At 46.7% G+C, this 24,836-nt stretch overlaps 2 protein-coding genes across 2 annotated transcripts in view; one reads left to right on the top strand and one right to left on the bottom strand.

Moving 5' to 3' along the window:
• Nucleotides 1-11,206, top strand: part of TAOK1 (TAO kinase 1) — a 152,425-nt gene extending 141,219 nt beyond the window's left edge. Inside the window, 2 exon segments of the mRNA XM_069089753.1 lie at nt 1,886-2,267; nt 2,270-11,206. Coding sequence (XP_068945854.1) covers nt 1,886-2,267; nt 2,270-2,493 — 606 coding nt within the window. The 3' untranslated portion in view covers nt 2,494-11,206.
• A 1,250-nt stretch (nt 11,207-12,456) lies between these two features.
• ABHD15 (abhydrolase domain containing 15) lies at nt 12,457-22,486 on the bottom strand. Its single transcript, XM_069089754.1, has 2 exons — nt 21,359-22,486; nt 12,457-18,967 (listed from the first exon to the last, which is right to left on the bottom strand). The coding sequence occupies exons 1-2, from the start codon at nt 22,276-22,278 to the stop codon at nt 18,439-18,441; spliced, it is 1,449 nt and encodes a 482-aa protein (XP_068945855.1). The 5' UTR covers nt 22,279-22,486; the 3' UTR covers nt 12,457-18,438.
• Between the last annotated feature and the right edge of the window lie 2,350 nt (nt 22,487-24,836).

The following is a 24,836-nucleotide window of genomic DNA, read 5'->3' as shown; positions in this document are numbered from 1 at the left end:
CGTGCTCACACACACATACCACCCTCTCCCCTCCTATCTCTGCATTGTGCTTGGAAGGCAGGCCTCTTCCCCTCTGCTTTCCTCAATCCTTCCTCTCTTTTAGATTGAACTTGTGTGTGACTGGCTGCAGGAAACTTTTCTGGAGCTCCCTGGCCCAACTAGTGCTTCCTCTTGTCTCTGATTTATGTGTACGAGCTGTGGGCGGTCAGGGACTATTTGATTTTTGCCTTTCACATCATAGGTGCCTACTATTGATTGGCTGAAAGCCCCTACAGTATTGCCCCAAGCAGTGTTATTTTGTGATGCTTTCATTATCAGATCTTGTGGAAATAGCAAAGAGCTAAGAACCGATGAACAATTGAAGAGTTGTGTGTTACAGCCTTATCTCAGGCTAGAAGGTGACATTGGCAAGAAGCAATAGTGCATGTAAACCTGAACTGACATCATTATCTTATCTAAAAAACGAACTTATTTTCAAGCCAAATATTCTGTGCTTCTGTTTAATGAGATTTGCTTTAGGGTGGCTGATGACTAGATCCTTAACAGATTATCAGCAAATTCAACATTTAGTACTATCTTTGCCTGCTTTTGGCTTAGGCTGAAGATAGAACATTTTGGCTTATACCTATGACAGCAATAGTTAGGAAGCTTTGTGTTTGCAAGAAGTTAGGAAAAGATTAATGGGGGAAAAATGATTGCGGTATTTAGGTGAAGAAATACTTAAGTGACTACATTTGCTGGAAGACAAGAGAAAGGAAGATGCCAAGGAGCCTTCATAGAATCTAGAGTAGGTAGAAGGGATTCAGAGACCCCCAGAGCCAGCTCCCTCCCCTGCCAGAGGAGGAGAGACTCTGAGGAATCAAGTAACTTTCCCTTCTTTTAAATTCATTTTTGTTTAAATTTTTAGTTCTGCATTCTCTCCCTTCTTCCCCTGCCCTGTTTATTGAGGAGGCAAGAAAAACAAAGCTCCTTATATACCTATGTGGTTGCACAGAGTACATCCCTGCATTAGCTGTGTCCAGGATTGCAATCTTAGACATCCTTGTTTACAGATTTAGAACTTTTTCACTCAGTGAAACTGTGGATAAAGTTTACCACATAAAAAGGATATTTTTCCCTTTTAATTCCCCATTTATCTGTTGTAACTATCCCAGGTCCTTTACTTGACCTCTAGAAATCCTCTGAATTTGACTTTTAGTTTAAAATAAAGTGAATATATGGAATTGAAATATTGGATAAATTTGGGCGTAAACTGTTTCAATAGATGTACTGCAAAGGCAGCAGCCTTTGGACAGCTGTCACATAGGTTAAGTCAATCCTGATAAAATTTGAACTTTTAGCACTTAGTTGTATCACACACACACACACATTTGGGAAATGCTAAATTAATACTATCTTGTATAATATATTTATTATATGGTATTGATTTTGCTTTTGAATGTGTTTCCAAAAAGCTAGTTAATACTTGTAATAGTGTTTCAGAGCTGAGAAAACTGCCTTCTCTTTGTTTGGTTTAATTCATCTCAAATTCATTGTACTTTACACATACAACACCCTTTGTGAGGTTCTGGGACAGACCGAAGTAAATAAGGCAAAGTTCTTGCCCTCAGAGAGCCTAGTAATTAAGGTCCTGTATGAGAAGGACATACAAGTGGTGTTACCAGTTAGAATGAGGCTTCAGAGAATGGAGATGTCCAGATTAGCCAGAGCTGACTTCAAGCAAGAAATAGCCTTTGAAAGGGATGAAGAGTATTCCCATAAGTAGAGCTGGAAAGAAAAAGGGCATTGGAATTGTAGGGGAGTGTTCAGGAGGCCCCAGGGGAGGGGGAGTGAAGGCCACAGGCTTTGGTGTCTAAAAGTTTCTTCTTCCTCCTTCCCAACCCAGATTGAAGAAGAAATGTTGGCCTTGCAGAATGAACGCACGGAGCGAATACGGAGCCTGCTGGAGCGCCAGGCCAGAGAAATTGAAGCTTTTGACTCTGAGAGCATGAGGCTGGGCTTTAGTAATATGGTCCTTTCCAATCTCTCCCCCGAGGCATTCAGCCACAGCTATCCTGGAGCTTCAGGCTGGTCCCACAACCCCACTGGGGGGCCTGGCCCTCACTGGGGCCATCCCATGGGCGGCCCCCCTCAAGCTTGGGGCCATCCAATGCAAGGTGGACCCCAGCCGTGGGGTCATCCCTCGGGGCCAATGCAAGGGGTGCCTCGAGGCAGCGGCATGGGAGTCCGCAACAGCCCCCAGGCTCTGAGGCGGACGGCTTCGGGTGGGCGGACAGAGCAGGGCATGAGCAGGAGCACAAGTGTCACTTCACAAATATCCAATGGTTCACACATGTCTTATACATAACTCCAACAAGAATCGTGCGTGGCAATTCCACTGGAGCTGTCTGCCGAGAGCAACTGCCGCCTCCAGACATCATCACCACAGCCATGTCACATGGGCGCTGCAGTGTGGGAGCTGAGTGCATATGGAATCGTTTGTTCATTTTGTAAAGCGTTCCGTTCTGTGTTTGCTCATGGGATGTCATCGTATTTGGCTGCTGGGTGTGGTTTTTTGTTTTGTTTTGTTTTGTTTTATTACTTTGGGGGTGGGGGGAACCGGGGCTGGGCATGGTATGGGTGGAAAACCCCTGTGTACGTAATGGAAGGCATTCACCAGAAAGGGGCGCTTTCTGAATGCAGCCTGGTGGGCTTGCATTGCCGCTCCCTGGGTGCCTCAATCCTCAGAGGCCTCATGGAAGGTTGGGGGCCCCCTAGTTTCCCACAATTTTTCAGAGCTGCTTGTGGCAGGCAATGTGTGTTTGCTAAGGCAGATTAGCACGTGGGCCAGATCTACATTCCCTCCCCAGGTTATAACTCTTGTTAGATTGGCCTGGCCCCCCAGTGTCCCCAGAGCAGACACCAAAGGTTTCCAGGGAGCTGCCCATTCCCAGGGGTCAGAAGCAGGTTTGCCTGGCTTTTATTGGGGGAGGGGGGCCTGCGCGGACTTGTTAGTGGTCCAGACCGTGCTGGTGTGCTCTGTGTCCAGGGGGCAGTCATGGCACCTCCTCTTTGAGCCTTGGGAGGGAAGCGCCTCATTTCTGGTACCTCCCCTTCCAGTCCGTGCAGTGGTTTTCCTGCATGAGTGGGGACAGGTAAAGGCTGCAAATACTGCACATGGGCTGCTTCTCCCATTGCAGCTGAGGACCCGAATCATTCTGGAGCCCCTGCTCATCCTTGAGCTCTCTTTGGAAAACAAAAGCTACAGAGCCAATCTGTGCCCAAGGCCAGACGTGTGTGAAGGACGCCATGTTTGCAGGCTACCCCCTGTTGGCACTCTCCCCACACTCCACAGACCTGGATGGGATCCCCCCTTCTGGCTTGTTGCAATGTCCTGTTTACATGTAGTGGAGCCAATTGTTTTGGTGTCTAGTTGCCATACAGTGTACCAGGAGTCGCTGAGCCAATGACTGACCAGCTGCTGCCTAACCCCTGTCACCACTGTGGCTGGGCTGCATGGGGCAGCCCCTCTGTGCTCTTTCCAGTGGCCGTTTCCATTGCTGCACTGCTCTACAACTTTCCCATTTGTTGAGGCTTTGTGATCTTTTGTAGCAGATTAAACCCCCCCCTCCCCTAAAATAGGAGACACCACTTCTAGAAGTCTCTATGCTCTTGTGTCAACAGTACTGCTGAAAAGGAGCTAGGAGGTTTGGCAGAATTTTAAAAATACATTCTACTGGTCAGGGAGTCTGTTGACGAAACCTTTTTGTTGGGTTTTTTGTGTGTTTGTTATTTTGTTTTTGTTTTTATGATGAAGGATCAACCTTTGGGACTGAGAAAGGAGTTTCCTGGTACTGTAGTGAGTGCCGGGTGGCCAAGCTGGTACCAGGGAGTCCTGGAGTTAAAACCAGCTTAGTCAAGTTTGGGTTGAGGTAGATGTTCTTTCCCATCACCAAAGTTTCTTGTAACTTATTTTTTCTTCCCCTTCCTAGCTTGTCTTGAAGAGAACTCTAGCTGCTAACTCTAGAACTTAACCTTACAGAGATTCCTAGTGCCCCAAGGCCCTTCTCTATCCTCAGTCCCTGTCAATGGCACATCTCTCCATCCCCACCCACCGACTTCATGATTATTTGCTGAGGTATCCGGTTTCTCACAAATCTTCTCCTTTTTAAAGGATATTAGGCATCTTAATAAAGCCAGATGGGGAAAAAAAATACTTTTTATGTAAATTATTTGAAAGCCCTTGCCTTAAGAGGTAAAAGGGACGTTCCTGAAAGTAGGACAATGATCCATATAACAGGGTAATCCAATTAGAAATGTACCTCTCACTGCAGCTCTTCACAGGTCCAAAGAGAAACGTCACAGCTGCTTGTCATACCTGCTTGTTGAACACATGTATTTTGTTAGCCATTTTTTGCAGTAAAACCCAATTCAAATGCTTCCAGAAAATGAGGTTTATTGGACAGTGTTTTTCTATTTGAGAGGAATTCTCACATACCCACTGGATTGTAGCATGGCAGTGGCAGCTGAGGGGTGCGGAACACCCAGCACTTGTGTGTAGAAGAGCTAATGGGGCAAAATGAATTGAATTTAACCAAGTCCAGACAACTGAAAGTCCCTTGGTTGCACCATTGATCCATTTTGAGCGGAAGTTATTTATTCTTTCCCTTCTGTAGACTTGAGTGAAAAGAGCATTGGCCTAACCAAAATCAATTTCTTCCCTCATGTTATCTCTGAGCCTGGGTACTTGGACATTTGGCAACACTGACCCCAGAGGTCTTCTTCGATAGGGCTTTGATTGTGTGGTCACCAGCTTTATGTGTTGGTCAAGTGCAGAGCTGGATTATTCCATTAGGTTAATATTTTAATTAAAACAGATAGTTTGCAAAAACTGATTCAGATTTTAACTGATTTGTGTTTGTGTGTGTGTGCGTTTGAAAAAATCTTCTGTAAAATCTCCATGTGGGACTCATCCCGTAGAGAAATTTATAAAAGGAATCTTGGATGGTTTTGAGTGAGGCAAGCACTTTCTGAATCAGTTTGCAATGCCAACCTGTAATCAGATCATACTACCTCTCCTGAGTTCTGACGCATGCCTACTTCCTGTGTGTGTTTAGGAAAACATGCAACCTAGTGATTATGAGGAATTTGTAAAAGGTATATCAGCAATTTGCAAGTGCTATATCTGGTGTCCAGAACCTCTGGTAGTAGAAAACAGCATGGGCTTTCTTTCACCTTTCTTTGTTAACATTGAATCACTAACTTGGTACCTTAAGATATTTTATTCCCCCTCCCCTGCCAGTCTGCACATTTACCTCCTCCCAGAGTTGAACAGCCCCAAGCTGCAGCTGACAGATAACACTTCTCGCTTGCTGAGCAGTGTCACAGAAGCGCTGTCTTTTGGGGTACAGTGAGAAGAGCACTGCACTGAGAAGCCTGATGGCCAGGGGCCTGCCCTGGCCTGGTCACCAGCCAGCTCCACAGGACTTGGGCAGGCTCTCAGCCTCTGGGGGCTGCACTTTTCCTATCTGTACAACCAGGAAGTGAAGTCAGGCCAATGTGAGCTCTCGGGTTCCTTCCATCTCTGAGATTCCATGACTCCCAGGATGCCGTAGAAGCCAGTTGCCTGTGAGCAAAGGGCAGTAACTAAAAAAACTACCATCATCCTTCCTGTCTCTTCTCCCCCTTTCCTTTAAAATGAAAACTCTAGACATCTTTGTCAGTTTGGAAGGCAGACTCTACTGACTCTATTTTCACTCTAGACTTAGAACTGCAGTCGTTGATAGAAGGACCAGATGTCTGGTGTGTTTCATTCTTTGCAGAATGCATTGTGTTGGACACTGGAATAATACTATTTATTTTCACCTGTGAAGATAACTTTCTTATACTTGAAACACCTCCTTTGCATTCCTCCATGTGTGCCATTCACTAGTGGAAATAAATTGTATTATGCCATGATCTACTGGCTTTTAAACAGAACACTATGTTAAATATGCACACTTCTTGGGATAGCGCTATCGTTTGTATGTGTATATTGTATATACATATGAGTGTGTACATATATATATATATAAATAGAGAGATGGACATGTTGGCAGTGCTGTACATTTGCATCAAAGCACTTAGGGTCCTGTTCTTTTTATATATACGTATACACATATGGATACATATATGAGGGAGCACGTGTGTATGTATATATATATATATATTTATAAATACATATATTTTTTTTTTCAACTCTCTCAGTTAAGGCAAGAATGTGTAGGTCCCGCACAGAGTGGTCAACATCACTTATGAGTGTATGCTCTTTGGATTGGTCTTTTTGAGAACATGGATCACTCCAGGCATGTGACCCCTTCAGCCCTCTGAGGTCAGAAATGCCTCCGGCTCCTGAAGAAAGAGGGAAACCAGGCCATCGGCATTGAGAAAGTGAACCCACAGTATGGAACTCAGCTGAAAACAATCAGGAGAGTGCAGGGGCAGAAGGCAACCCAAGTTTCTGCTCCTTAGAGGGATGTGGTATTGGGGAAGTGATACAGCCCAGAGCAGAGAAAAGTCAAAGAGAAAAGGACAAGGCAGGGCTTCCTTTCCAGAGACCACAAGTTCCACAACTGTGTTGCACAAGTAGCGTGATCCTCCTGTGTTAATGGGCAGGGGTGTTGCCACTGACCCAACTCAGCTGTTGAGTGAGGATTCATGATGCTGGGGGCCCACACCCGTGCAAGGGCCTCGAGGTGATGCTTTGGTCCTCTTGCCCTGTAAAGTGGCATCCACAGAGAGGAAGTGAAGGGGTGGTGAAGCCTGGTGTTCCTCATGGTCTTAAGGGGCCCCTGAGGCTTGTTCACTCTGGTGCAGCTCCCTCACGGTGGTCTCCAAGCGGTGACCCTCTGTTTCTGTAAGAGGTTTATTTTCATTCTGCTCCTTCAGCTCCCAAGGGGTAGATCCCAGGTGCACAGTGTGAGGATCCTCTCGGTGAGGAGGGTGGGATTTGCTAGAGGACTCCCAGCAGCAGCAGGCCCTGTCATGCTCAGGTCATCCATTCACCTCAAGCTTCTTGCCCACCAAGAACCCATTTCCCTTGTCCTTTCAGAGTCAGGCTCAGCCTTGTACCTTGGAAGGCTTCCCTTTCGGTTGGGAGGGACTGTAAACTTTGCCTGTCCTCAGTTGGACACTCGAGAAGAATGTGCTTGGAGCTTCCTACAGCCTCCTCTTGTCTGCAGGGACTACTGATTGAAGTCTATTTTGCTGTGTCTGGTGACGTTGTCTGCACTTTGATGAAATCACTACAGTTAGAGCTACGTTCGGAATGTTTGTAGAGACGTCTGTGGGCTCTGTTGATAGCTGTTAATGCTGTAAAGAAGGAAGTTGTCTTGTTAAACACTGTCCAGAAGAGAAGGCGAAGCTGAGATCTCCTCCATTGATTTCTGTGTTCTACTGACTCCCAGTGTTCCCAGACTGTCTACAAAGGCCATGTAGAACAGTTTCCCTTCTAGTGAATGTACCGCTTCCCAGCCCTCCATGTACCTGGCAGAGAACACCTGTGGCTTGATGGTAGTCTGAAGATGGAGATGAACCAAGTAGACCCCAGACTCATTGTGCACCTTATCTGTTATCTTATGGGTCTCTGAACGCTTGCCTTTCCTGTCTTCCCAGAGGTAAGCAAGTCAAATTGGAGAGCTATTTGCCATGATTGCTACCCTGCTAACTGTTTGCCAGACATCAAAACTTCCTGAACATCTTCCCCATCCCCATCCCACCCCACTTGTGCCCCTCTCCCCACCCCTTTTATTTTCATATAGAAAATATTGGACTCTCTCTGAAGCCTCCCTGTGAAAGCAGCAGGATGAGCACTGGACAAGCCAACCAGATCATGTCTGGGTAGTCTGCCAGGAAAGAGTGGAGAAGAGCTGAGACTTGTGAAGGGACAAATAAAAAGGGTGTCTTCATACCCAGTAATGCCTCCAAAGTACGGGTACTTCCACCTGCACAGTTAGCAATTGTGAGTGAAAACCGTGTAATTAACTGTAAATATGTAGGTAACAAATTGACCTAGTTTCTGTAATTTTTTTTTTGGAGTTTTTTGTACTAAAGTTTATAGATCTGTGCCAGCTAGAGAGGAGTCGCTGTCATTGCCCGTTGTGGCCCTAGCATCTAACCCTATAACCATCCTAGGAAAGCTTAGAATTAACGCTTAAATGTTGTATGCAGGGGGATGTGAGGCTTAATTGTGTGTCAAGTTTAAATACTTTTGAAGCAAAGTAATTTTCTTTAATGTAATGATTCCATATCCTCAAACATGAGTGAGGTCAGGCGAACTCCCTTCCCCAATGCCCATGTTTGCAGAAGTGTTTTGTCTTTCAAGTGCAAGTGTTTTCATGTCCTATCAATTACACAGGCAGTAGATACCTTATGGATTGGTTCTTTTGTTCTTGGGCTCCCTTACAGCTGGAACTTCAAGTGAAATGAATGGAACTCTTTGTTGGCACCAAGATCCCATGTCTGGAACACTTGGGTCGTTTTGCCCTTCCTCCCCACCATGTGCTAGGTCTCAACTCTCATGGCTATGAAGCCTGGTTTGTGTGCTTTTTAAGTGCCCATGTGACATGTCTTCATGATAGCGTTTCTTAGGTTAGCCATGTTTGGAACTGAGACATCAATGTTCATGAAAAGTTAAAATCTTTGCTTTTGAATAGTTTAGCATCCCAACATATATGTATTAGGGTCACTTGATAGAAAGTATGGAGATCTGTTTAATGGAAACAGGTTCTCAGTTTCTGAGCTTAGGAGCGTTACACCCTAAACTATACATGTTTAGGTGAAATACACAGTTCAGAAGGCTACAGTTGCCAAATGGATGGGTTTTAAGTGGTCCCTGTGACCGTTCTGCCCAGACCATCCTTCCCTGAGAGTGAGACCCATTCCCTTTTGTCTTTGGTGTGTTGCATGCTGGTTTCCATCAGTGTGGACATCCTAGCAGACGGCTCGTTTCAGTGCCCATTCCAAATGTCCTGTCATTCCTCAGTGAATCGCCTCCCTTCCCTCTGCCATAATGTTAGTGTGTTAAACCTCCTATTCCAGATTAGGTGGTGGTTGTGCCAACTTCATGGCTGTGTCTCCTCCCACTCTCAGCCAAAAAAGATGTCCGAGAAGGATCCCAGTCAGCCAGAGGCAGGATGGGTGAGAGCATTTCAGTAAACATGGAAGAGACCAGAAGTAGATTGGAGGAGGAATTTTACCAAGTTCCCTTGAAATTTGAAATGAGATAAGAGCCCATTTGAAAAAATGCAAACAGTCTTCATGGAGAGAAGGGATAGCAGAATTGGGGAGGGAAAGAAGAGGGATTTCTGGGAGAGAAGAGAACTTTGTGGTCATGTTAACTTTGTTTTTATGAAGACCCTTTGCTTCTAGGTTAGAAAATTAAGGACATTCTCCCAACTTTTTTTTTTCCTTAAAAACAAACAAACAAAAAATAAAACAGGATGAGGGTCTGATGTAAATAAGTGACATTTTACAGTATAGCGTGTATAATTCACCCAAACTATTTCAACTTGATCAATTGTAAATGCTTAAGAAGTTTTTATTAACACTTGTTTTGCTAAATCTATTTATGTGATTATTCAGAAGTCAATAACCCATTTAAAATTTAAGGCAGACATTTAGGTAATAAATGGTTGGGTTACTTTGAGCAGTTTAGCTATAAGAACCCCCTTGTTTTTGTATACAAGAAAGATAGTATGATGTGCATTAACGAGGCTGGGAGAGACTATGAGAAATGTGTATAGTGTATATTTTAAAACAGCTTTGCTTGTATTGTGAAGATTTAAAAACAAACTTGAGATTTCTAACATAACTATTAACACAATTTTAACATAAGTTATCCCACTGGGTTTAAGAGCATCTTGAATGTATAATCCTTTTTGTGACCCAGATTGGTTTCTGCTTCTACCCACCATCCAGATAGCCTATTTATGTTTTTAATTTTATACAATATATTCACTTCCCCTTGAATCTCTTCATCTCCAGCATGGGTGGGGGTTTTTTGTTTTTTTTTTTGTTTGTTTGTTTTTGGGTTTTGTTTTGTTTTTTTTGCACAGGTATTATAGAAGTTTTAAAAAGGAAAAAAAAAGTCCATTTTTCTCCATCTTGGATTTTCATCACATTTCTTCCCCTTTCCCCATCTCCTTTCTTAAAGGCCATTTTATTACATTTGCATTATCCATGCAAATGCTAGGGGTTTTTTTAATAATTATTTTGCCATTCATCAAAAAAAAAATGCTCAGTCGGTTGCCTTTTTACAAAAAATAATAATAATAATAAAGGAAAGGAAAAAAAAGCTGTGACCTTATCAGTTCTGAGTAGGCCATTGGGAGTTGGATGCACACGTGTAACAGCCCAGGACCAGCTCTGGTGGACCACTCAAGGGAAACTACTTTTAATGGTTCATAGGGCCTTTCTTTATTGGAGTATGTTGCTGTCCAGAGTGTGTTTCAGTAATTTCCATGAATATTTAAAGAAGACTAGTGCCCTGAGTTATCAGTGCTCTAAGGAGGTCTAGTTGGGTTTCATCAAGAGCGCCTTTGTGACTTGTTAGTTCCCTGTGGTAGGGGGGAGAAATGAAGGATTCCATAGGACTAAAAATTTGGTTTGATCACTTGCCTTTCTTGTGGCAGTCGCCATCTCCTCTCCCCCAGCCCATGAGCCTGTCACATTTTCATGGTGGGTGAAGGACTTCTGGTTCTGGAAACTAGGACTGATTTTTAGGGTGAGAGAGAATCATGTTGAAAATGTGACATGCTGCCACCATTACTAATAAATTTGTTTTTAACTGCACCTTTGTCTCGTCCTCTGAGTTTCCAGACCATACAGATGCCCACAGTGGAGGCTCACAAAGGGCTGCAGTGGGGAATGAGGCCCTTCCTTTGATATGAGCCCCAGTTGGTATGGATGGCACAAGTGTGCATTTTCTCTTCGGTAAAGATGGTCCCCAGCACGAACTGGTGAGGCTTATTGTACAGTATATTGTCAGTATTCTTCTGGTTCTGCATACATTATAGCTCATATATAACCTGTATTAATTGTATAGATTGTGCATTTAAAGCTGTTACCAAGTTGTCAGAAAATGAGAGAAAACAAGGTCATATGTAATATTTTGTTTGTAAGTATCCTTTGTATCATAGCAAAGGAAAAGTTAAAAAAAAATCAACTGTAATAAAGTAATTTTAGTACATGCAGTCTCAATGAGCTTTTTTAAAAAGTTTTATTCCTGTACCTTACAGATAGTAAAATCACATATTTCGCTTGACCCTGGTGTAATTATGCGTTCCCTGAGCATTGCTACCACACCCTTGTCACCAAAGTAATCCTGTGGGCTCTTGGTCTCTTCTTGATTTTCCCTGAAGACAGAGGTTCTAAATGGATCTTATCCATCACGTGTGCACTCTAGTCATGAATAGCCACAGGAATTGCTGGACTTGGGCAGTTCTTGGGCCCAATTGCCAAACAGAGGGCTTGTAGAAATGTGACAGCACTTGCATGTACCTTTCTCCTGGATTTGAAGTCACAGAATGTCTAAGCTGGAAGCAGCCAGATTCATATACCTATTTAATGGCAGAGCCAGAAGGAGTCGGTTATGTTCACTGCTCTTTCTACAGCGCACCATTTCCACAGCCCTATTTGTTAACTCAGGAACCTAATCAATAGGATGGCAGTATAGGAGACAGATTTGGCGCCAAGTCCTGGGTTCTAGTCCCTGCTGTGACACAGGGCAAATCATTCCTCTGCCTCGTTTTCCTCACCTGTAAAATCTTATGCCACTTATCTCAGTGTTCTGAAGAGAGCATGTTATAAACCGTGAAATGCTTATAAATCAGTATTGATTGGGGTAGAAAAAGACGGTGAAGCAGTGTGGTGCTTGGAGTGGTTGCTGAGTTTGAAGTCAGAGGAGCTGGGTTCAAATCTTGGCTCCACCTTTGTGACTTTAGAGAAGTCACCTAACACCTCTGGGCTTCAGGTGACCTCTAACTCCCCTTCCATCTCTAAACCTATGTTCCAATGAATGAAAAAGCTAAGGAAATTCTCCCTCTGTTCTCACTAGCTCAACATACCAAAGGTTAATTTGGTCATGCTCAAGCGTGTAGGGTGCCTTTCACCTTAAGTTACGCTCCAGAGTGCAGATCCAGCAGGGGAAGGTATGCTTGTCAAAATGGCACATAAATGCTCTCCAGAAGGGTCATGGAAAGCATGAGAAGGTCATTGACCTGGAGGCAAATCATTTAAAAGCTTTGTGAGCCTCTAGATAAGTCCTTCAACATCTCTAAAAATGTTTTGCCATTTTTTTTTTTTTGGTCTTTATTACTTTGTTTACTTTTAGTATACAAGATTCAATTCCTTGAGTTTCAGATTTTCTCCCCCTCCCTCCCTTCCCCCCCACCCATGGCAATGTTTTCTCATTTACAAAAACAAAATAGAGATAATACCTGTCTCCTGAAGTATAGCTTTATTGACTATAATAGGATTCAGAAGCCGAAGAATACAGACGGTGTGACTTCCCCAACAGTACAGGAGAAAAGAGGATTTGAACTCAGGTCCTTTGATAAAACTAGACTGTTAAATGTGATTTCAATAGAATAGCATCAGAATGGACCTCTCGAGTTATAGAACATTTTCCCACCTAAGTTCTTAGGGACATTAACTCAACCATCTCCACTTCCTACTTGACAAAACCAAGACCTAAAGAGTCTCAAATTTCTGCCTCAGCTTTAAAGATCCTACCTGCTGATACGGAAATATATTGCATTTGTCTTGGGATCTAAAACAGTGCTTGATGGGTGATTCATTTGAAGGTCCTTGGAGGCCTGCTTGCATAATTCTGTAAGATAGCTTGATGTTTATCAGGGCATTGTGTGATGAGAAAAGGGGTGAGACAGTAAATGGACCAGTTTTACAATCCAGGAGGAGAAGGCATGGACTGGTTGACTGCATCATTTGGAGAGACCGCATGTCTGGAGGAAGTACAGTGATAGGTAAGACCAGAGTCTGGGTTGCCAAATTTCTAATCCACTCTTCTTTTCAGCACAGCCCAGAGGAGTGCCATCGTGGCGAGAGACAGGGCTAGGGCCTGTGTACTACCCATCGGGCAGTGTTGACAATTGGGAAAATTTCTGGACCACTAGGAAATGATTAACTGAAGCAAGAGGTCTGGTTATTAATTAAACAGAAACTCTAGATTAGGGTTGTGGAGAGAGAGGCTGGAGCTAAAAACCACTGGCAACAGCCACCCAACAGATGGTGGCCATAGAACAATGTCTCAGTCCCCCTGCTCCACACCCAAATGATAGAGGATAAATGTCCTGGATTTGTTTCTGACTAGAAATTGGGGCCGGGGTGGGGGGAAGAAAGAAAGAAAACAATCTCCAAAAGACAAATCTTCCTATTCCAAGACAGTGAAGTAAAAAATATTTTTCTGTCTGACCACATGGTTGATGAATGCAGTGGTTATAAATTGGCTCTTTCTTAAGCAGGGATGGGGGGTGCTCGGTGGGGGATTTGGAGGAATAGACCTGAAAAGCTTTTTTATATGATTGCCAGCCGTTAGTTCAAGAGATGGGCTAAATGCTGGGTGCTGCAGTGTATAAGATGCTGGGCCTGGAGTCAGGAAGATCTGAGTTCAAATTCACCCTCAGACACTCATTAGCTATGTGACTCTATGTAAGTCACCTAACCTGTTTGCCTCAGTTTCCTCATTAGTAAAATGGGGGTAATGGTGGCACCTCCCTCCCAAGAATCAAGTGAGATAAATATTTGTAAAACCCTGTATAAATGCTAGCTATTTCCTCAGCTACTTAGAATATAGAACAATCACTGAATATTTTTTATGTGCTCTGCCCATTTAGTGGGGTAATATTACCATTTAAAAAAATTCTTTATATCCCTTCCTTGCTTCTAGAATCTTGCTGTGGAGTAGACTTTTCAGCTCTCAAGAGGCCTGTTTTATTTCCCAAAATTCCTCCAGGTTCTGACTAATGTTCCAAAGCAGGAGATATCTGACTGGTTTCCCATTTCAGAACTCAAGCTACACTCGCCTCTGTAAGAAGCCACTTTGGGATAATTAATAATAATAATATAATAGCAGTTATATAAGTTTGCAAAGCACTTGACATGTTAATTCATTCAACCCTCACAACAGCCCTATGCAGTGGGTGGGATTATTCTCCATTTTACAGGTGAGGAAACTGAGGCAGAAAAATTTAGTGACTTGCCCAAGGGTCACCACTAAGAAGTGTGTGAGGCAGGATTCAAACTCAGTTCTTGACTCTAAATCCTCTATTGACCTGACTGCTTTCATGCCACATAAAATGTGCCTACAAATGCCTCCTGCAGCTGTGGGCAGCTGTGGTTGAGTTCTCTCCTTGGAGCCCGAGGGGCAATGCCACGTCGTCCACTTGATGGCTGCCCGAGGGTAGGTGGGCACAAAGGATACCTAGTGGAAGCTCTCAGAAGTCACCAAAACTGTCCTGGCAGAGCCCAGGCATCCTGACTCTTCAGATGAATGTCTGTCTCATACCCTGAGGAGGGATTCCTATCCTGGGTAAGCAGATGATTCTGGATCATCCAGTTTTAGGGGGAGAGCCTGTGCTCTTTTTTTTTTTTTTAAAGCAATCGGGGTTAAGTAACTTGCTCAAGGTTACATGGCCAGGTGTTTCTGGGTGGGTGCTAAGTGTCTGAGCCCGGATTCGATCTCCAGGTCATTCCAACACTGGAGCCGGTGCTCTTACTCGCTGTGCTACCTGGCCGCCCCTCTGTGCTCTCTTTTTTTTTTTTTTTGAGGTTCTAGGGTGAACTTGAAACCTATGAGTTCCTAGGCTTTTGGAAATAAAATATTAATTCTTGGCTTGAGGAGAGACAGAGACTTGGTAGAACTTGAAGACATTGTCAGAGATAGCTGTTCACCTTTTGATCCAGCCAGTTCTCCAATCAATCAAAAACCAAAAAATCCAATCCAATTGTAGACAATCCAATCAAGAGACCTTCACTTCTAGGACTTGAGGCATTGCTTCCTTCCCTTGGCCTCTTCATTTTAGTCTTTAATTTTTTTTCTTTCTCTTCTGCTTATAAGCCTCCTAAAGTGGGCCTCCAGATGGGTCATACGGACATTTGGCATTGTCCCAGTGCATTGAGAATCAACTCTGTCTGAGTCAGTGACTTTTCTGTCTGATGGAATTTTGTCTGCAAAACACTTTCAACCTTCACTCCCCCCCCAAAGGGTCAGATATTCAAAATTATGTGCCTCAAGTGTTTCCAACTTGGCTGGCTGTTTCCTCAGGCACAGTAGAATGAGTAAGACCTTTTCAGACTGGAGGATGGAGTCACCCTAACTTCATCTAACTCTGGGAATTGCCCTGGATACCAGGCAAGAGGTCACACTCCCTAAATCGGCAGCAGGCAGGCTTGAGCTCCTGGACATTAAGTGTGGGTGGCCTTTTGACTGAATCTAAGTTTTACAGAACAAATCAGATTTGTTCAGTCAAAAGACTGTACTTAAGGATCTAGAAGGTCACTTGTGGCCTCAAGGCCCAAGCTTCCCCACCCCTGCTATAAGGTATCAGGAACCTGAGTTATGGAAAGGAGACAACTTCCCTGTGCAGTTAGCAAGCTGGTGTGGATGGTTTCTGGGTGTGAGGTAATTACAAGGCTTTCCCACTTCCTTTCTCTGGGCCCCAATTTTCCCTAATGAAAAAATAAGATAGTGGAACTAAGTGGACCTGTAAATAGCTCTGTGGTTCTGACCCATTTCCTCCTGACTTCCCCCTGAGAGCTGCTAGTGTTTGGACCACCTAACACCGTCTTTGGACTTTGTCCTGATGACTTGTCACTGCAAATACCTGAGAAACCTGAAGGCAATTGTAATTGCTGCTTTTCTGTTATCAGCTTCTTGTTCCACCTTATCCTCTCCTCTCCCCCCTTGTCTTTTCCTATTCTCTCCTCCTCCTCTCTCTTTCTCCTTTTCCTCATTGTTTTTTTTTTTTTGAGGGGCGATTGGGGTTAAGTGACTTGCTCAAGTTCACACGGCTATTTCCTCATTCTTCCTAAAAAAATCTCCTTTGGAGATGGGGCACGAAATCAACATGAGCTGCTAAAGCCACCAGGCTATTTCTGACTTTGCACCCAGCTCTGAATTACTGGTTGCCAAGGAGGGGGAAAAAAAAGTCTCAATAGGGGAGATGCTGATTCATTCATTCACTGCAGTATCTGAGCACCTGCCATGGGCATAGAACCGTGCTGGGCTTTGGCACAGGCATGACTGTTTACCTTCTCACCCAGCCTTTTGTCAAAGCAACATTTATGCCTCAGAGTAGTTGGATTTATGGTTCAGCTGCTTTTCCTTGGCTTTACTAGCACCGGCCCAAGGTTAGATGGTAGCAGAGGAGGAAGAGCAAGGCCCACATAATCCCCAAACGAGATTCTTCTGAACAATCAAGCTTTGTCTATCTCTGAAGCCATGGCAGATTGCTAAATCCACTAGACCGAGCCTCCAGATAGCAGCAGTGCTGTGATCTGCAGAGCCGAGATTCTGCCACTAAGGATGTCGGAGGCTAGGCTGTAAGCCATGCGTGACTTTGGCAAATGCTGTATCTCTTTTTAAAACTCTCTTGTTGCTTATTACACCAGGATGTGGCTTTGTCATATCTGAAGAAATACTCTCTAGCCTGGTATGAGTAACATGGTTCAAATAAAATCCTGAGTCATGAGATCTTGTGTCTTAGTCAAACATGATATACCTGGTGGGCATAAACAAGGATGTCCTCACATCTTCGGTCTAGGACTCATCTCATTCTGCCTCCCCCACAGAACTAAGCATTCCTTCAGTGATGAGTGATTATAATAAATCAGAGGAAAAAGAGATGCCTCCAAGCAGTCCTAGATTCAGTGTGAATGGACTTTCAAATAACTGGGCAGGAAAAAAAAAAGATAAAATCAAGTATTAATAAGACACTGGGGGGTGCCTAGTTGGTGCAGTGAATAGTTGGTGCACTGACCCCGGAGTCAGGAGGGCCTGAATTCAAGGCCAACCTCAGACACTTAACACTTACTAGCCATGTGACCTCGGGCAAGTCACTTAACTCCCATTGCCCCTCAAAAAATAAAAGACAGCAACCCCCTCAGGATTCCTAGCCTTTCCAACTCACAGTACATGGGATATTTCTCCCTTTCTCCTGACCCTGGGGTATAGAAAAGTCTCTAGTGGCCATGTCTAGAAATAGGCTAGTGGTTCAGAAAACCCTGGAGAGAAAAGAGAGGCTTTTGAATTTGCCTTTCCATCCTTACATAAAGCAATATGAGCCTTTAAACTTTGCCCACAAGTTGGAAATGGGAGTTTATGGTCCAGCTTTTTGGAATAAAGTAGTCATGCCCTGATATAGGAAAAGGTACTTGAAAACATATCAACATCTCCGGGAAGCTGGTTCCCCAGCTGTTTTTGACCCTGAGAATTCCTTAGCCCTGGCACCATCCCAGGGACCTGCCTAGAGCAGCCCTGGGTCCTTGAACCCTTGGTTAATGGTCCCAAATCAGTCTTTCCAACCCCTCCTCCCCAGCTCAACTGTGGATTTTTATGCTACTGAGACAGGCCTTCACATCCCCTCTGTTCTTCTCTCTGTCAGCCTCCTCATAGACAATTTTCTACGAAGGGGACAGCGAGGTAAAGTCTGAAAATGGAGATGAGAGCAGACCTAAGGAAAAGCTTGTATGTGATCTTCATGTCTCCTCCCAGTCCTCATCAGGCTCAAGGCTCAGGGGTGATCTACAGGTCAGAATTCATGACTGCCCATAGACCCTGTTTCCATCTGAGAGGACTCCAGCTTTCTCTGATGCTGGGGTGATACTGATACAACTGAGAGGCTTAACCAGGATACCAGCCTGAAACAGCTACTGTCTTCACAACAGCGATTTCCAGCCAGAGGGAATAGGGCGGGACTTCATAAACACAGGATGTTTGCATTTAAGGCTCTGGAGTTCTCTCTACCAAGTGACTAAAGGGCTGAGTTCTGGCCTCACAATCTGTTACAGGACACCACATTTGTGTGTATCCTTACTGATCCTTCTAAGAAAACAACTGTTTTTGCTGATGCCTGGCTCTTTCCTATCTCATAAATGCAGGTCCTTCTTTGGCTTTTGAAATCCATGATGATGGGAAAAATTGGTGGCCGGAATAAGGATGAATTGGAATGACCCAAGTAGAAGTGCTCCCTCTTTGAGGAGTAGAAACTGGTCCCTAAAGGCCTTCAGCAGGTTCCCCCGCACTGACCGACAATGTCGCTAAACAGAGGGAGGTGGCTGTCCCCTCCAACGGCTCCTTTCCGCGCTGGCACTGGCACGATTCCGTCTGAGACCTGAGCTGATGAATGGAAGCATGGGGCATCAGAATCTGGGCAGGAGCAATGTGGGGCGTCTCCGTGGACCTCATTTTGTGTATGACCGCTTCCAGCTAAACATCTCCTCGAGTCGAGGGGAAGTAGGTGCTGCCTCTCGCTTCTGCAGAGTAAATCGTCGACGACGGCCTGCCAAGAACGAGGAGCGGTGGCGGGACAGCCCCTTCACCCTCTCCTCGGACCGGAAGAATTCAGTCAGAGCCTGGAAATACTCCAGGGTAGCCTCATGGCTCCAGGCAGGGGAAGAGTCTTCCCGGAGGAAGCCACAGTGGCCCCCATGGCGGCTGAGCAGGAGAAAGAAGTAGGGGTTGTTCTGGAAGAGCTTGGTGGGCAAGGTTTGGCCTGGAGGACCCCGCACGGGGTCGTCGGCACTGCAGATGCAGAGCACGGGGACCGCGGCCTCGTCCACGTCCCGGAGGGGATCATTGTCATCCCAATAGGTGTCCCAGCTGATGGGGAGGTTCTTGGTCCGGCAGAAAAGGGCCTCCTCGAATTCCCGCAGGGAGCGGCTCATAAAGAGCTTGTCTGTGTTCACTATGTCATCGAGGGCTGTAGCATATCTGTCAACAACAAACAAAGACTGTACATATAGGCAGGGAGAGGGTGAAGAAGAATAAAGAACATCAGAGTGGATTATTGCAGATACTATTTCTTCGAGTTTGGGATTTCTCCTTTCTGGGGATATTATTCTAGAATAGGAGTTCTTAATTTGGAATCCACAGACCTCCAAGAGAGAAAAATTTCTCTTTTTATTCTTTTTGGAGGGTGCAAAGTAGGGCATTTGGGGTTAAGTGACTTGCCCAAGGTCATGTGGCCAGTAAGTGTTAAGGGTCTGAGGTCGGATTTGAACTCAGGTCCTTCTGACTCTAGGCCCGTGCTCTATTCACTACGCCACCTAGCCACCCCAAAGAAAAAAATTGGGGGAGTCTGTGAAGTTGGATGGGAAAAAATATTCCATGCTTATTTTCAGTATAATTGATTGTCTTTATAATTCTATTTGATTATGAGGTATCCAAAGACTACCAGATTGCCCAAGGAGTCCCATACACAAAAGGGAGTAAAAAACCGGTTCAAGGGGTTTTAAATAGGGTTTCCTGCTCACCAGAGCCATGCTTCTGGGAATCCATTATAGCAAGTGATGGAAAGATTATTTCAGTTTGGGCTGACTTGACATAGGGGAGAAAGCTCCCATGTGCACATAAGGTTTTTCTCCAAAACAAGGTATCCTTGGTCTTTGATGGTAAATATTGTTTGATTCCTGTCCTTGTATCCCTGTTGCCTAGTTGCCTAGTTCTGGTCCACTGAACAGACTCGCTGATTGCTCTGGCCTGGAAATCAGGGGATGTGGCCTTTTCAGTTTTCCCCTGCCCCAAATAACTCACTGTATGACCTTAGCCAAATCCCTCCATTTTTCTGATTTCCTTCTCTACCATATGGTATTGAACTAAATGATCTCTGAGAATCCTATGAGCTCTAATATTCTATGAATATACGATCTTTTTGGGGAGCAGATCGTGATATTTTGCTTGGGCTAATGCTAAAAGTTATTTGCCTATCCTGATTGCATATGGGCTGGGCGTCGAGGGACAGCATTCCAAGAGGGTGCATGGTGGCAGAATTAAAAATTCACTGCAAGTAGTCCAGGGAGTGGATCTGAAAATGGACTCTGAATGAGATGTGCATGGATGGATGTTTGGGGAGATGAGCTTGCATTTGTTTCCAATTCTGATTACAACAGTGACAGTTCTCGGGCATGAATCTCAATAGCATCTCCCCTCACCATAAGAGTCAGCTAACCTGAGCCTTTCTGTGGACCATGAATGACAGCTCAAGGTAGATGAGGTCATCTGCTTGGCCAAAAAAGACTTGCCTACAGTCCTCAGCCCCAAACTCACTGACCACTAGTTACTTCCCATAGCTCTGGATTCCTCTACCCCACTTCCTCAGCCCTGATTTTGGGAAGCTGTCTAAGGCTCAGGAGTGGTTGAGTCACCATGGTGGTGGTATGGTGGTGGTGGAAGCACAGGGTGGTGGTCTCTATTATCAGTCATTTGGACCTAGAAAACCATGGCAACCAAGAAGAAATGTGGACACCTGGGCTCCTGGACTGGATTTTCTGTTACCATGGCAGCTCTGCTGAGCACAAGAGGTTTGCTCTTCTCGTTATTGGGGGGAGGGAGGCAAGAAAGAGAAGAAAAATGAGGAAAGGGAGGCAGAAATCTATTTTTTTAACCTCATCACCATATTGACTATTGAAGACTGGGTTATCTGCTGTGGAAAGTGTCACTCCCCTCCCCCAAGGTTCAGACCATGTAACCCTCTCTACTGAGAAGCCACACCCGCTCTCCAGCTCTTCAGGGTTCAAAAGACTGAGGGGAATCAGAGAATATTAGAACCAGAAAGGAACCTTAGAGACCATCCCATCCAACCCTCTCATTTTCCGAGGTAGGATGCTTAGACTAGAGAGAGGAAGTGATTTATTCAAGGTCACACATAGCAAGTCAGGGCCTTAACTGGGACTCCCTTTCCAGCATTTTCTGTGACATCTGTCTAGGTCTAAGGATACTTCACCTTTTGGGTGCCCTATTTCTTGCTTCCTCTGTTGCCAAGCTCAGTAAAAGTCCTGTTTGGGTACTGGGATACAGTTCCTTCCAGCATCCATTTTTGGACCTATCCACCCAGGCTGCTCAGGTGAGAAAATTGTGGATTAAGTAGAAAGAAGAAAGCCAGCCCAAACTGAAAAGCATTTAACACTTTCAACTAAAACTGGGTCTTTCCCACAGTGGGATCATTTAAGAGAACTTGGTCCTAACTTTTCCTAAGGCCTGACATTTGTTAAAGACAGCCAAATATTTCCCAGGCAGCCCGGGTTGGGGTGTAGGTGGGGGGGGGGTCACCTCCGCTGCTGCTCCTCGGGGCTGCCTTCTGGGCCTTTTGCCTAGGGTACCCACCTGCTAAGAGTGATTTTCTGGTGCAGCAGGAAGGCCCTTTCGTAGAACCAGGGCAGCCCATCCTCAAACCACTCCCGGCAGCGGAGCACCGGCGAAATACAGGCCGCCCCCGTGGTGTAGCTGGAGGAGCCGCACTCGCCCAGGTACGACAGTAGCAAGGCCGAGCCCGAGCCCTCACTGACCAGGAACAGTGACGCAGCTGGCTGTCTGAAGCGAATATAGGTGATCGCCTCCTTGAGATCTGAGGGGTCCCCGAATGTCTGAAGCTGGGTACTGAGCAGCGGACAGCCCTGATGGCCCCTTCGGTGGAAGATGACTGGGTAGTAGCCCTTCTCCAGGGCCAAGAGGCAAAGCTGTACTACGTTGCGCGTGAGGCGGCCCCAGGAATTGGGGATGACCAGCAGGACCGGCGGGGAGCTGTAGGCGTTAGTCATCACCTGCGGGCTGGGGGCCCAGGGCCCCACCACCCAGTCCAGGGCCACCAGCCCATTGTCTGCCAGCTGTAGGTTCTCCCGGGCCAGCTGGAGCCCCTGGCCTGCCGGGAGCATGAAATGATAGAAGGTCTGTAGATGGGGCCCTGAGAACCACGAGCTGTGGGCAGGCTCGCTCTGGGCCACCGACCTACGGAAGGTGCGCAGGAGACAGTGCGCCAGGGCCGAGCGTTTAAACAGGAGGCGGCAGCCCCCCGGCCCCAGCTCCTGGCCCTCGCGGAAGCCGTCCCAGAAGGCCGGGTTTCCCTCCTCCTCTTCTTCCTCCTCCTCTTCTTCGTCCTCCTCGTCCACCACCTCTTCCTTCGCGTCCTCCTCTTCCCTGTGCCCTGGCTCCTTTCTGGTACCGTCAGTGAACCGCCCCAGCCATCGGGCCAGGAGGCAGACCAGGCTTAGGGCAGCCAGGGCGAGGGCGGGGCCCCAAGCCGGCATGTCGAGTGCAGATCGGGATCCGGATGGGGAGAGCAGCGAGGGTCCGAAGAGGAGGGAGCGGTGGGGCTGCGGCAGGCGAGCGTCCGCCCCCTCGGAGATCCAGCTCTGCGCTGGGCACAGCGGGCAGCTGAGGCTGAGAGCCCCCCCGCGTGCGGGTCCTAGCTCCCTGTTGGCCTGGCCTCTGGAGCTCGGGGTGCCCGCCCCCACCCCACCCCGCTCACCACCCGTCCTTTGTACAGTGATTGCGCCTGGCCGGGGAGGGGACGCCCGGAGTTGGGCGGGGCAGTCTCCCGGTCTGCCTGCCGGAAGGGGCCTTGGGCAGGAAGGTGGTGCCAACCGGGCGGTGTAGGGAGGGGGCTCCGGCGTGCAGCCCGGCTCGTGTCTGCGCCCTAAGGGATCCCAGACCGACCCTGGGGAGCTGCAGGAACACCTCCTGCTTCTCCCAGAGAGCCTTCCCTTTGTCCCGCGCGGGTCTTGGTCCAGGGTCAGACGTGAGGGGGAGGGGAATGGAGGGGAGACAAAAAAAGTTCGAGGGCTGCGATCGCGGGACCCGGCTTTCCTCCGACTCCAAGGAAAAAGTATGGGAGCCCAGGCTCTGGCTGGCTGGCACTGTCTGCGCGACTGCAGAAGCTGGTCACCCTTCCGTCCCTTCTTTTGCCTTCCCTTCCCCAGTCGTCCTCTCCAGACCCAGCCTCTCTGCCTGGTTCTCTGACATCAGGGCTTGGGCTCGGCCGCCAGGACCCACAGGGCGAGCGGGAGCTGAAGGGTTAGGGAGGGAAAGAGGCTGGGACAGAGAGGAGTTCGTGGAGCTAGAGAAGTACCTGAATCTGGGGCTGAATGGGAGAAACAGAGAGGAAGGACTGGGGACTCTGAAGGTAACAGAAAGGGTCCTTTCCCACAGTCCCCAGAGAGACCTTGACCTCAGAAAGAAAGCTCCCATGTACAGACTTGGGGAGAGAGGATCCCCAACCGGACCCTGATTTCAGAAAAAGCCCCCAGACAGATCCTCTCGTAGAGAGAATGTCTCACACTTCGAACCAGTCCTCTGAAAGACAGCTCGCAGCCAGAACCTTGTGGAGGGAGCCCCCGAACACCGTGTAATTAGTGAATAGTGAACTCCCAGACTCGTGGGTGGACAGAGGGTAACCCACGACTATCCTGACCTTAGAAAGAGACCTTCCACCCCAGACCCTTGTGGAGAGAGCCCTCCACTGAAACTGGGGACCCCCCCCCCAGACCTGTGCAAAACCTTAGGATCCCCTGCAGAGAAAGAACTCCTCTGAGCAGGAGGTCTCCCTAGGATGGGGGCCAGAATTGCTAACCAAGGCGGAGAGGGCAAAGAAACCTCTTGCGTTGGGGGAGGGGAGGAGTCTCTTGGCTTGGAAGAATTATGTTGCCTTCCCATGAATTTTTTGGGGTTGAACCCAGCAATCCACCACCATGACTCCTTCCTCAAATTCTAGTGGAGGGAGTGTTGTTGGCAGAAGCAGGGACCAAGGGAAAGGGGAGAGGAGGTAGGCCAGAGGTCTTTCTGCAAGCAGCCCTATTTGGGGGCACGGCCTGCTAGCTGTCTCCATATCGCTATGGACAAAGTTTAGTTCCCTCTATCCCTAACAAACATCCCAAGTCCACAGTAATGGTGCAGAGTGTGCGGTAGAGTGGTAACGAAGGGGATTGGAGGGAAATCTGAGACACTCAGGCCATCTCTGCCCCACACCGACCCCCTCCAGGCTGTAAATCGGTGGTCTGGAGGAGGGATTCCCACAGGGTGGAGAAGAAAGTTCAGCTGGGGCCAGGGAATTAGAAAGAGGGTGGCTCCTTAGGGTATGTTTCCTAATAGGATCAGCCCTGGTCCGGAATCCAGTGATTGGCTCCTCGGTTCTCTTCATCTTTCCCCTCCACACCCCTACCCTCGCCCGCTTCTGTCCTACCCGATTTTGCAATAGGAGTGGGGGAGTTCGAGACCTGCGGTTTGGGGATTGGATCCTGAACCTTGGGAAGGGCGGGTTGGGAGCTCCAGGTCAGAGTTTCACTACTCAAAGCCGGGACCATTGCAATCTTCACGGAACTGGAGGAGCCAGAGGAAGAATTACGTAACAGCCCACGCTTTCCTAGTTTAACGCTGCACTAAGACTTTTGGGACATGCAAGGCAGCCAAGCCCATCGTCTCATTAATGATCTCATTTAAGCCTCTGGATAAATCAGTGAGATAAGGGAATGTGAATATATATTTGTATATATATATATATATATATGCACATATGAGTTTTGAATATACAGTGCTTTAATAATAGTAGCTAATTTTCACGGCACTTAGAGGCATTTGACAAGTATTACCTAATTCTATCTCCATGACAACCTACTGAGAAGGCAGGGGCTATAGTTAGTCTCTGTACTGATGAGGAAACTGAGGCAGGAAGCGGTTAGGTGACCTGTCAAAAGCCACGCGGGGAGTGGCTGAGGCCACTGGAGAATCTGAACCCAGCTCGTCCAGCCTCCAGGTCCAGCACTCCACTGGCTGCGCAGTAATCATAGCCACAAAGATGACGACAACTGAC

This window comes from Petaurus breviceps, unplaced genomic scaffold, assembly GCF_028583685.1.
Source record: "Petaurus breviceps papuanus isolate PSGF00001 unplaced genomic scaffold, PetGlider_PUasm1.0 186, whole genome shotgun sequence".
NCBI classification, from domain to species: Eukaryota; Metazoa; Chordata; class Mammalia; order Diprotodontia; family Petauridae; genus Petaurus; species Petaurus breviceps.
This window is presented reverse-complemented; position numbering and strand designations above follow the sequence as displayed.